Source organism: Ambystoma mexicanum, chromosome 4p, assembly GCF_040938575.1.
Source record: "Ambystoma mexicanum isolate Mex_15411 chromosome 4p, UKY_AmexF1_1, whole genome shotgun sequence".
In the NCBI taxonomy this organism is placed as follows: Eukaryota; Metazoa; Chordata; class Amphibia; order Caudata; family Ambystomatidae; genus Ambystoma; species Ambystoma mexicanum.
Genome location: NC_090927.1, coordinates 1,021,807,363 through 1,021,820,005, shown reverse-complemented (window position 1 = coordinate 1,021,820,005; position 12,643 = coordinate 1,021,807,363). Strand labels below are relative to the sequence as shown.

Here is a 12,643-nt window from a genome sequence, read left to right as displayed (position 1 = left end):
GCGCCGGTAAAGGTGCCGGAGCGTTAACCCCTTACCGCCCTATTACGAGGTCTGCTCGGAATGGCCCGGTATTTCCCCATTCAGGGCACCCGGACCCGAGTTTGGAGGCAGCCATGCCCTTATTAAGGGCATGGCTGCCTCCAAATTCGTAATGAGGCCCATTGTCTCTAAGAGTGTCCTTTCCTCCTAAAACCAATGGTCTGTTTCTCTGAAAGCATCAAGGCAATGTTTAATTGATAGACAAACAGGTGGCGAGACAGCGGGAGAGTGAGAGGGACAAAAGAGACACACATTGGAGGAGAAAGAGGCACACACACAGAGGGACACAGAGAAGGACAGAGAGGGGGGAAGAGGGGAGGAAGAGAGAGGGGTCGAGAAACAGAGTGAAGGGAGAGAGAGAGAGAGACACAGAGGGAAAGGAACAGGCAGCTACAAAACCAGACCACACTAAAGGAAAACGTGTGTGTACCAGACTGCACTGACAGAGAGAGAGAGACAAACCATAGCCCACAAGACCACACTAACAGAGTATGAGATAGAAAGAGGTAGTTAGAGAGACAGTGGGCCTCATTACGACTTTGCCGGTCCGGAAAAAAAGGGTGCCGGTAAGATCACCGACACCCTTGTTTCCAGACCGGCAAATTACAACTTTGCCTGCAGGGGCCGCAGCGCCCGACAGGTCTGACCCTGCCGGGCACAGCAGCCACAGAAGAACAAGTTACTTCTTACCTTGTAACGTTCTTTCGACGGGATGTTCCTCCGACGTATTCCTCATTTTAGATATCTCCTTCCAGCTCTGCTGGCCTCGGAAAGTTTTTCTCTAGAGGGCGCTGCGCGTCGACGTCCTCCGAGTCGATATCCCTCGACAGCCGCCGTATCGACGTCGACGTCATCCTGCCTATAAAGGCCGCGCGCAGCGTCCGTTGCTCAGTTCCGTTTTGTAGCCCACAATAATTCTTTCTGGACTGGACTAATCACCTTGAAGGAGCATAAGCTGCAACAACAAGGGAAGTAGAACTGCGGGGATGGATGGGAGGGTCGATGAGGAATACGTCGGAGGAACATCCCGTCGAAAGAACGTTACAAGGTAAGAAGTAACTTGTTCTTCGAAGGGATTGTGTCCTTCGACGTATTCCTCATCTTAGATAGGCTCCCATAGCAGTATTCTATTATTGGAGGAGGGAGTACTGACTTCATGCTGTCTTCTATTGATGAATAGAATGCAGTACAGCCCTTCCAAACCTAGTCTCTTGACTGGAGGAGGAATCCAAGTTGTAAAATCGTGTAAAGGTATGGACAGACGACCATGTAGCGGCCGCACAGATGTCTTTAACCGGCACACCTCTTTTGAGGGCCGATGAAGCTGCAATACCTCTGGTCGAATGAGCCCTAAGGTTTTGAGGGGGCTCTTTCCCTGCCAATTTATAACATTCCAGAATGGCTAGAATGATCCATCTGGAAATGGTCTGCTTGTGACCTGTGTAACGTACAAACAGCTGGTCTGCCTGTCTTATCCTGGCTAGTCTACTGATGTAAAAACTTAAAGCCCTTCTAGGGTCTAGCCTGTGTAACCTCTCTTCCTCTTTCCCCGGATGAGGAGGAGGATAGAAAGATGGTAGGGTAATCTTCTGAGTGATATGGAATTCAGAAACCACCTTTGGGAGGAAATTAGGCTTCACTTGCAGGACAACTTTGTCTTTGTGAAAGATTGTGTGAGGGGGTTTACAAGAAAGAGCTTGTAATTCGCTCACCCTTCTAGCAGATGTAAGTGCTATTAATAAAACAGTTTTATGGGTAAGGAATTTTAACGAACAAGAATGGAGAGGTTCGAAAGGTGTGCCCATCAGGAAAGTTAGGACTAAGTTTAAATCCCATAGGGGAACTTGAAATGGTCTTGGGGGATAAACATTGGTTAACCCCTTTAGAAACTGTATTACCAAGGGTAACTTGAAATAGGATGGTTCTTATGCAGTGCGCTTAAAGATGGATAGCGCTGCGAGATAGCCCTTAATGGTGCCAACTTGAAGGCCTGAATTCGCCAAATATAGTAGGAAGGACAAAACCATTGGTGTACCACATGAAAAAGGGTCGATATTCTGTTCTCTACACCAGCTGCAAAATCTGTTCCAACGGCAGCGGTATAAAGACTTTGTTGCTGGCCTCCTTGCCGAAAGCAACACCTCCATATCATCATCAGGGAGGTCCCAATCCTTGTACCTCAGCCTTTCAGAAGCCAAGCGTGAAGGTTGAGGGTTTTGATGTCTGGATGGAGAACCTGACCTCCCTTCTGTGAGAGTAGGTTCTCTCTGAGTGCAAGTCGAATTGGAGGGCAGATGGACAAGTCTAGAAGGTCCGGGTACCACGTTCTCCTGGCCCAATCCGGGGCAATTAGGATCATGGTTCTCCGGAATCTTCTCAACCTCCTGATCATTTGAGGAATGACAGGGACCTGTGGGAACGCGTACAGAAGCGGAAACTCCCAGTCCACTATGAACGCGTCTCCCAGAGCTCCTCTCGGGGGAAATTCCCTTGAGCAGAACAGATCGCATTTCCTGTTGAGGCTGGTGGCGAACAGATCCACCTGAGGGGTTCCCCAAAGGGCGAAGATCTCTTGAAGGACTTCCTGAGCTAGTTCCCACTCGTGGGAGACTGTGCTCTGCCTGCTCAGAGCGTCCGCTGTCAAGTTCTTCTCTCCGGCTAGGTGAACTGCCGATAGAGAGATTCCTTCTTGGATTGCCCAAACCAGAGCTGCATCGCCTCTCTGCACAGGGGTAGTGATCCTACGCCTCCTCTTTTGTTGAGGTAATGCATGGCCACCGTGTTGTCCGTCATTATCAGGACGTTTTTCCCTTGTACAGCTGGCAGGAACGCCTTCAGCGCAAGTCTGACGGCTCTCAGCTGTAACAGGTTGATATGTAGTCTGGACTCCGATGGAGACCAATGACCGCTGATGGTCAAGTCGTTGGCGTGGGCTCCCCACCCCGTGAGTGAGGCATCCGTGACTACTGTTATCTCCGGCCAGGGTTGCCAAAAATGTTCTCCTTTCAGAATGTTCTCCCGACAGGCCCACCACTGAAGGTCTCACCTCTGGTGGCGAGGCTTTTCTCAGGGAAGTGTCCAGAATCGCTCCTATGAACTGGAGTCTCTGCGATGGTATAATTTGTGACTTCTTTAAATTGAGGGAGAAAGCCAGTCTGTGAAGGGAGCGGCAAACGTGATTTAGCTGGATCTGAGCTTGTTCCGAAGAAACAGCCCTGATCAACCAATCGTCCAGTTATCGTCCAGGTTCCCTCCTTAGACTTGCCGCCACTACCGACATTAACTTGGTGAAGACCCTCGGGGCGGAGGTCAGCCCAAATGGCAGCACTCGAAATTGATAGTGAGAGTTGCCAATTGCGAACCTCAGGTATTTCCTGTGTTTGAGATGGATAGGCACATGGAAATAAGCGTCCTGAAGGTCCAGAGATACCAACCAGTCCTGGAACTGAAGGGCCTGGAGGATCTGAGAAAGAGTGACCATCTTGAATTTGTCTTTCCTGAGGAATTTGTTCAATTCTCGCAAGTCCAAGATGGGTCTCAGTCCTCTGTCTTTCTTTGGAATGAGAAAGTAAGGGGAGTACCAGCCTTTGTTCCTCTCCGCTACAGGTACCGGTTCTATGGCACCTTTCTCTAGCAGGTCCAAAATTTCCTGCAAGAGGAGCGGATCTGGAGCTTTCTGAGAGCTGATCCCCGGTGGATGACTCTGAGGTATGCGTAGGAAAGGCAGGCAGTAACCTTGGGCAATTGTTTCCAATGCCCAAGCATCTGACGTGATAGCCTGCCATACCGCCAGATGTTGAGTCAACCTGCCTCCTACAGGTGTCCTGTGAGGGAAGTCCTCAGAGTGGTTTTGGGGCGGCTGATGCAGATGCCGATGGTAAAGAGGCACCTGCTGTTGCTGCAGCTTTTGAATATCTACCACGTCCACCTCGGGTAGTTCTTCTTTGTCCCCTTTGAGCCGGTCGTCCTCTACCTCTTCCGAATGCGGAGTAGAAGCGAAAGGACTTGCCCCTCGCAGAGGTTCCTGTGGGACGAAAAGGTGTCTGACGGATTGCAGCGCCTAGGGATTTTGCTGCTGCTTTTGAAGTTTGCAGTTTCTCTAAACTGTCATCCCCCTTTTTCCCGAACAAAGAAAAGCCATCGAATGGCATGTTCAAGAGCCTGGCTTGCACATCTGGGGCAAAACCAGACTTTCTCAACCAAGCAAATCTCCTGGTTGTTGTACTTGCCGCCATTGCTCTGCTGATACTGTCAGCCGAATCAATGCCCGTCTGGAGGGATTCGCACATAGCGTCTTTACCGTCCTGTATGATAGGAACGCCTCCCTTTCTTCTCCCTCCGGGATGCAGTCAGCCGCTGTAGAAGCACACTCCCAAAGTGTATGGCTGAATCTAGCAAGGGTGCAAGTAGCATTAACAGATTTTAACGCCATGCTACATGCCGAAAAAACTTTCTTTGCCATAGCATCATATTTTTTATCGTCCCTGTCCTGTGGGACGGTAGGATAAGCCGTCTTGACATCGGTAGAAGATGCTGCCTATACCACCAGACTTTCTGGGGATGGGTGTTTTGACAAAAACTCTGGGTCTGTAGAAGATACCCTGTATTTTGTAGACAGTTTTTTATTTACTGCCGGGACGACATCTGGGGTTTCCCTGTTCGTCATAATCTTCCTCTGAAGAGCTTTATGAAAAGGCACCACAGGATCCTCCTGTGGGCCTTTGTCGAGAATATCCGTGAGGTCATCTTGTTGGAAAGATTGTGAAGGTGCAGACCACCCCATAAACTCTGTGATCCTGGCCATTAAGGCTCTATAGGGGGTTTCAGCATACTCCCCCGGGTCTGGCCTAGCAAACTCCACCTCAGGGGAAGTGTCTAACCCACTTGCCTCATGTAAGGAATCATGAAGATCCTTTAACCTGCGTTCTTCAGAGGAAAATTCCTCTCTAATTGGGGTTACAGGTCCCTGCAACTCAAATGTGTCTTCCTGTTCAGACAATTCACCCTCTTCCATAATTGAGGACATAGTTCTCAATTGTTCTGAACTCATAAAGGGTGTAAACCCCATTTCCAAGGCAGAGGGTGCCGAACTTGTCATAATCGGCCTCGAAAACGTCGATGTCGTCGACGCCGACGTCAAAGGCTTCGAGCGTGGCGTCGAAAACAAAGGCGGAGGCCTCGATGACCTCGACAGAATTGGGATTCTGCTCGACAATCTCAACGCCATCGTCATTGAGGACCTGGGGATAGTCACTGGGTGTGTCGTAACCGTGACTTTTCTTGGCGTCGACGCCGGTGTCGAAGCTGGCGTCGAGTCGACAGACCCGTGTGTCGAAGGTCCCTTCGACAACGGCGTCGAAGACACCGACCTCGGCGTCGACGGAACCTTCGTCGACGGAACCTTTGAGGAAGGTTTGGAGGTCATAGTCCTACTCGAGGGTTTGAGACGCGCTCAAGAGGTTTCCTTCGCCGGGTACTGCGACTCGCAGCGTTTTTGACCATTGGGTCTTTCGACCAGAGCATCGCTCTCGGCAGTCTTCGAGGGGGTCGAGGCCGCTTTCTCGAAGACGCTCATCATATTTTTGCGGAATTCCTCCCATTCAGCCCGGGAACTATGTTTCGTGGGGCAAGGAATTCTCTTTGGCGAAACAGAGGAAGAGGAAGACGGAGAAGGGGATCTTCGACGTCTCCTCTTCGAGTGCTTCAATCTCGAGGAGTGATGGGACCCACTCCGAGACCTTGAGCGCGAATGGTGACGAGGAGACGAATGTCTCGACTTCGTCGACGAAGAAGAAGCTTTAAAAGTCTTACCTTTCTCCAGCTTCCCCCTACGCTCCTTCAGGGCCTTAGCTGTCATGGACATACAGTCCTCGCACTCCGAACAATGGTGTTCAGCTCCCAAACACCACAGACAAACTCTTTGAGGGTCAGTCAGCGACATCTTTTTCCCACAATCTCGGCATTTTTTGAAGCCGGATCGAGGAGTTGTCGGTTCCAACGAAGAAGCCATCGAGTACGGATCGAATAACTCGAGGTAAATAGGATTAACCTGACAAAACTGAGCAACGGTATTCCGAGGCACTGAGTAAGCGCGGAAAAACGGAACTGAGCAACGGACGCTGCGCGCGGCCTTTATAGGCAGGATGACGTCGACACGGCGGCGGTCGAGGGACATCGACTCGGAGGACTTCGACGCGCAGCGCCCTCTAGAGAAAAATTTTCCGAAGCCAGCAGAGCTGGAAGGAGATATCTAAGATGAGGAATACGTCGGAGGACACAATCCCTTCGAAGGCAGACACTTCACAGAAGCGCAGGCACCATTAGCAACGGTGACTGCGCTTCTGTGAACCCATTCCCGTGGATGGGAACAACATTTACCGCCACCTAGCTTGCCAGCGCGAACGGACTAGTAATGTCACGGTGGCACTGGCAAGCTAGGTGCCGGTTAAATGTCACGAGTCTGGCGGCAACCCATCGGTAGCACCAGGAGGGTTACCGCCAGACTAGTAATGAGGCCCAATGTAAGCATATCAGATTGCAATGAATGGAAAAAAAAAAACAGAAGGCAGTAGGGATGTGACCTAGCAGTTCGGGCTGGATTGCTGCTTTTAGCGTGGTCACAAACCTGATTTGTATATGGTCTTTCCACTTCTGTGCAGGCATAGTAGGCTAGACAACTGTGGTCTGGAGGGTTGCCAAAACCAATGCTAGAGGTTTTGATCCATTCAAACCTTCTAGGCAAATTTATGTTTTGATGCACTGACAAGAAAGAACAGAGAAAGCACACTTGACAATGCCACTCTCACCCACAGAAAGAAAGAAAGTGAAAGAGTGAGAAAGCAAGAGAGAGCACAAAGCGAGAGAGCAGAGAGAGCAGCAAAGAGTGCACACTACTATGGCATAGGATAGGTCAGGTATAGCTACTATTTTTAAAAATGTACTCACTCTTTCGATTCACGAGTATTTTTTGTGACATGCTGAACGAGGGTATCATACCCAGATGCTTCACCTCGACTCTGAGCAATGGTACAATTTTCAGTTTCCTCTTCTATCACAGACCCCAAGGAATTCTTTATAAAATGGCGAAGATACTTCACAAATTCATAACTGTAACAAAAATCACATTTTCAAAATACTTTTAGACATCATGATGCTACAGGTAAAGAAGGAAGATTGCCAGAGATAAATACGGTACTTTGAGCAATGAGCTTCTGACAAAACAAAATGGCAAGAAATGTAGTGGCAAAATTGTCCCAGAGGCCCTTGACGTTTATAGGTATAAAGCATTTACAGCTGCATTATATGAGGCAGAACTGAAAACAGAGGCAGTAGACATGAGCGGAAAGAGATAAAAAAAAATCTTCTAGGGAATCCAAGCATTTCCTCTATACCTAGAAGTAGGCCTGCAACCAATACAATACAAAGCCTGGCTAAACTGGATTTTATTTTAGGTAAGAATTAATAGCTGCGAAGACCTAATGTTTCAGTGGGAGCTCATAAATTAGATGGAGGCTCGCCATAAAACTGATCCTGAAAGAGCTTAAAATTCCAGACTTGTGGAATGGGAATAGAAATCAAATACCAACCCCAAAAGGTAAAATTAAGAATTCTTTTGCAGACTGGGCACTGAAGCACTTTATCAAAAGTCCAACGGTTGGATTCCAGAGCCTAAATTATTTATGTTTTGTTTAAAGAACCCTTTAGGGTGCGAGTCATGCCTGATTGTGATTAGATGCCCACACAAAATTACGTTATATCTAACATTTCGTTTAGACCCATTACTACCAGCATGATGTAAGATATGCACCTTATCCATTGAATCAACATGCCATTTTCTATTCCACTGTCCTCTTTATAGTTCTTCTAGGAAAAAAATGCTATTTCCCCATATAGTCAGGAATAAGATTTTAAGTACACTATAAGTAGTTGTTTTTTTAAATTGACAAATGACGCTGAAGTAAGCGGATGCCACTGCTATAGTTCTTGATTTGGCATGGGACCTTCACCAAAGATATATGTTTTCAGCCAAGAAAAATGTATCCATTTTAGATGTGTACATTTAATGAATTGATTTTTCAAAACTTTATTTTTCAAACACAATCACAGTTTACGTAACATTAACGGCATAGTTGCTTCAGTATATATCTCAATTACCGTTTTGAGTATCCGTACGAACAAAGTTCCACCTAAGGTCCGTGGTCGTGCATTATGATCCAGTCCAACTGTAAGTATAACATTTTCCAAATCTTTCACTCCCCTCCTCCCCTCCTCACCCTATCCCCAGTCGGTATGGTTCCAATTTCTGTGTTACTTGGTGAGTGCGGTGCGTCCGCTCTTCACGATTAGCTTAAGGCTTTGTTTCCAATTTCGATGACCCTCAGTTCTGTATCGCTTTCATTAGTGTTGGTCTGTAATATCGGCCTTCCCTTTCCTTAACAAACTCTAGGAGTGGGTCCCATACTGAAATACATTTCTGGTGCTTGCCCTCTCTCAGGGCTCCCACTTTCTCCATGGCCATACATTCCAGATTTTGACCCACCAGTATGCTATTATGGGACCATCCCAATTTTTCCACCCCTGGGCAAGGCTCATCCTTGCTGCCATTAGTAGATGGGTGAGGAGGTTAGCAGTGTTACTGGTAGCTGCATACATTTCTTCCACCTCTATTCTTAATAGTACCACCTTTGGTTTGAAACTAAGTTGTTTCCCTGTAATCTCTTTTATGTGTCCTAAAACCTCCTTCCAATATATCGTAGCCTTGGGGCACGACCACCACATATGGTATAAGCCTGTAAGGCTGCTCTGCCACTACACTGTCTCCAGCAGGTTGCGGGGGGCGGGGGGGTGGGTGTTAGGGGTAACTAGGGTTCATTTTATGCAGCCTATGTGGGGTCAGGAACCACCTGTAGCATATTCTATATGCTGTTTCTTTAATAGCAGTGCATTTGGACGACTTTTGTGCCCTCCTCCAGATTTGCCCCATTCCTCCTCCGTGACGGGTGTGTGCAGATCTCTATCCCAGTTGTCCTTGTATGTGAGTGTATCCCCTTCTTGTGCCTTGTCTAACAGGCTATATAACCTCGATATTGCCCTAGTCATCATACCCTCCTGCAGAGTCAATTCCATCCCTATCAGGGTCCTGGTGGCTGCTTTCCTAACCTCCTTCTGTGTTATCCATTGCCTAATTTGTATATATGTATACCTTTCCCTTTCTCCTATACCAAACTTCTCTTGCATTCCTCAAATAAGAGAGGGTTTTCTCCCTGAAAAAGTCCTTTAAGTGGATTGTTTGTGCCTGTCCCTAATTATCCCAGAGCCTATTTTGCTTACACGGGGTACAATCCTGATTGGGTGCCGCTGGGCTGAAGGGCCATAAGCCCGGTGTGATGTGGTGCCTTCTGAGTGCTCCATCCCATCCTTTCAGCGATATTTTGGTGGCTTCCAGTAGTTGTCCCTCTGCCCCTCACTCGCGTGTAACGGTACAATGGGGATAGTAGTCACCCCTTGCTCAATTCCCATCCAGCTATTTTGTGTGTCCCTTCCCATCCATTTCATCATTGGCGCAATTCGCGGGCAGAATATCTGGAACCCCAAGTCCTCCTAAAATTGGTGGCCTTGTCAACACGTTCTTTTGTATTCTGGGTTTTTTCCCGTGCCACACAAAAGTAGTTAACTCTTTCTGTAGAGCCTTACATATTTTAGCAGGGGAGGTGTCGCCCGGAAGCGAGCCCACCACGTATAGCAGGCTGGGTAGCAGTGTCATCTTAAGTGCCACAATGCGTGCGAATCAGGATAATTCTTGGGCGTCCCATTCATGTAGGTCTTCCCTCAATTGTTTCCATAGGGGTGATATATTTGCCCCATACAGGCCTTTGTAAGCTTTTGTTAATTGTATTCCCAGGTATTCTATTGCCTCTGTTTCCCAGGTTAGGGGGTATAGTGCTCTCAGTTTATAGATCTCTCCCTCTTCTTCCGTTATGTTTAGGGCCTTAGATTTAGTAAAGTTTATGATGAAGCCTAAGACCCTGGCAAATTCTTGTAATCTTTCCAGTGCCTTCGGAAGTGTGCATGTGGACTCTTTGAGGAAAAGGAGGAGGTAATTGGCATATAATGCTATCTTGTGCGTTGCCCCTCCACAGGTCACTCCCACCACCTCATGGTCCCGTCTTATTATTTCCGGTATAGGCTCCATCGCCATGGCGAATATTAGGGGGGGAAAGGGGACATCCCCGCCGTGTACCTCTCTTTATTTTTATTTTGGCCGTGGTTTTCCTGCTGACCATGAAGGTCAAAAGTTCGCTAGAACCATCTTAATTAAAGTGGGGTCACAGCCGAATTTCCTCAAGACCAGTTTCAAATATGTCCAATCTAGACTGTCAAAGGCACGTCGTGCGTCTAGTGCAGCTATAGAAAATCTTTGCCTCGTCCTGGTTCCTCGGTCTATGACATCCACTGCTTGCCTTATATTATCCTGCCTATGTCTCCCTATTATGAAGCCTGCTTGGTCCTCATGGATTATTTTGGGTAATACCTTCATCAATCTTGTTGCAAGGACTTCAGTGTATAATTTGGCATCACTTAAGCAGTGAGATCAGGCGGTAGCTAGTGCAATCTGTGGGGTCTTTGCCCGGTTTAAGTATTAGGACTGTGACTGAATTTCCCATGTCGACCAAGACCGTACCACTTTCCCTTATATGATTAAAGATTTTAGTTAATGGGCCTAATAGTTGATTTCGGAATGTTTTTATCTGTTCCCTAGCCCATCTGTTCCCGTGGTTTTGTTAGGGGGTAAATTTGTTATAGCGTCGCTTATTTCTTGTGCTGTTATGGGGGCCTGAAGAGTGTCATTGTCCTCTTCAGTGATTTGGGGCAGGGTGAATTTTTACATATAATTTATTTATGTGTGTGGGTGGAGGTCCTTCCGTTTCAGCAGTTACTGATGAAATCTTTCCATTATTTCCAGTTTCCCCTCCTCTGAATCACATGGTTCCCCTTTTTCGTTCTTAAACTGCGCAATGTAATTACGGGATCTTTGTTTATGTAATTTGGCCGTTAGGAATCTGTTGGCAACCTCCCCCCCCCCGGAACATAATATGTCTGCTTGGTGTACAGTAAGGACTGTGCCGTTCGGTCTGCTACTTGAGTTTCTAACTGGGCTCTTGGTTTCCGGAGTGCTCTCAACGATTTCTGTCTTTGTCTAGTTTTGTTTTGTGATTCCGCCTCCTGTAGCTCTGACTCAAGTTTCTTTTTAATGAGCACCCTTTCCTGCATGTATGCTGTGGTCTGCGATATGAATTCCCCTCGGACTACCGCTGTCCCCGCATCCCAGATTACTCCCCAATCTGTTTGTCCATTGTCATTGTCTTGGAAATAGTTATTCAGTGCTTTCTCCATATGTGCCCTAGGTGCGATGTCTCTCAATATCATTTCGTTCAGCCTCCAGTTTTAATCAAGTCTTTTACCATCACAATTTGCCCCAAGACTGGAGCATGATCGGAGAGATATTGAACACCTATTTGTACTTTTTGCACCAAGAGGGAATCAACGTGGCCGAGACCAATATCATATCGATTCTTGAGTACCCTCTGTGAGCTTCTGAGTAATTGCCCATGGAAAATTCTCCACATTTCCACTACCGCCAAATCCCTAAACAGTTTCCCTAGCGCTTGTCTGTTTCTCCCGTCTGCAGCTGTGGGTGGCAAAGTTTTGTCTAGGGCAGGGTCCATCACACAATTAAAGTCTGCACCAATCACTATTTGGCCTTCACACCATCTTCCCAGTTTCTGCAGTATTTCCCCTAGGTACAGGTCCTGCTTCTTGTTTGGGGCATATATTGCAATCAGTGTGTATATCTGCTCATCCAGTATGCCTTTGAGGAGCAGGTATCTGCCTTCCGGATCTCTGTACAGAGCCTGTTTCTTGAATGTTACATTGGCCCCCAATAATATAGCCACGCCTTTGGTCCCCCTCCTCACCCCCGAAGCATAGTACTGCCTAGGGAATGCTTTGTGGGCCATCCTCCTTTCATCAACAGGGAGTAGGTGTGTCTTTTGTAAAAAGACTATTGATGCCTGGAGATCTGTTAGTCTGGCCAAAATAGAGCATCGCTTCACCGGCGAGTTTAGGCCCTGTACATTTAGGGTTATGATATTCAGGTCAGCCATACCTCTCGTGCCTGGTTTTTCCCAAATGTTTGCTATGTCTCCTCCAGCTGCCTACACTACGCTTCTTCCCACCTTGCAGACCATACCTTGAAACCTTCCCTTTTAACTGAACGTCAACTTTAACATTCCCTCCCCTCCGCCCCTCCCTTCCGCCCCCCCGGATTCCCTCTCCTGTGGACCAAGGTTTCTTAGCGCCTCCCCCGGGTCCCTCCCGGGGTGTTGGGTCTCGTATCTGCCCCATCTCTCCTCCTGCCAGGACATTTCCATATCCTGAATTGGGTTCCAAGATGTCCCACTCCTCCCTCCCCACCCGGGCCTGCTTCATTCGTGTCCCCATCATTTCATCCTCTTCCCACCTTAACCATCAACCTCCCCCTGACCCAAACCTCGGGCCATATTTGTTTGTTATTTTCTTACGTGCGTGTCCGCCTCTGGTCTTC

At 47.8% G+C, this 12,643-nt stretch overlaps 1 protein-coding gene across 2 annotated transcripts in view; it reads right to left on the bottom strand.

The window, feature by feature from the left end:
* Positions 1-12,643, bottom strand: part of TBC1D32 (TBC1 domain family member 32) — a 2,506,374-nt gene that overhangs the window by 2,288,099 nt on the left and 205,632 nt on the right. For both annotated transcript variants that reach the window (XM_069606604.1, XM_069606605.1), the window contains exon 5: positions 6,985-7,146. In XM_069606604.1, coding sequence (XP_069462705.1) covers positions 6,985-7,146 — 162 coding nt within the window. The remainder of the gene's footprint in view (positions 1-6,984; positions 7,147-12,643) is intronic.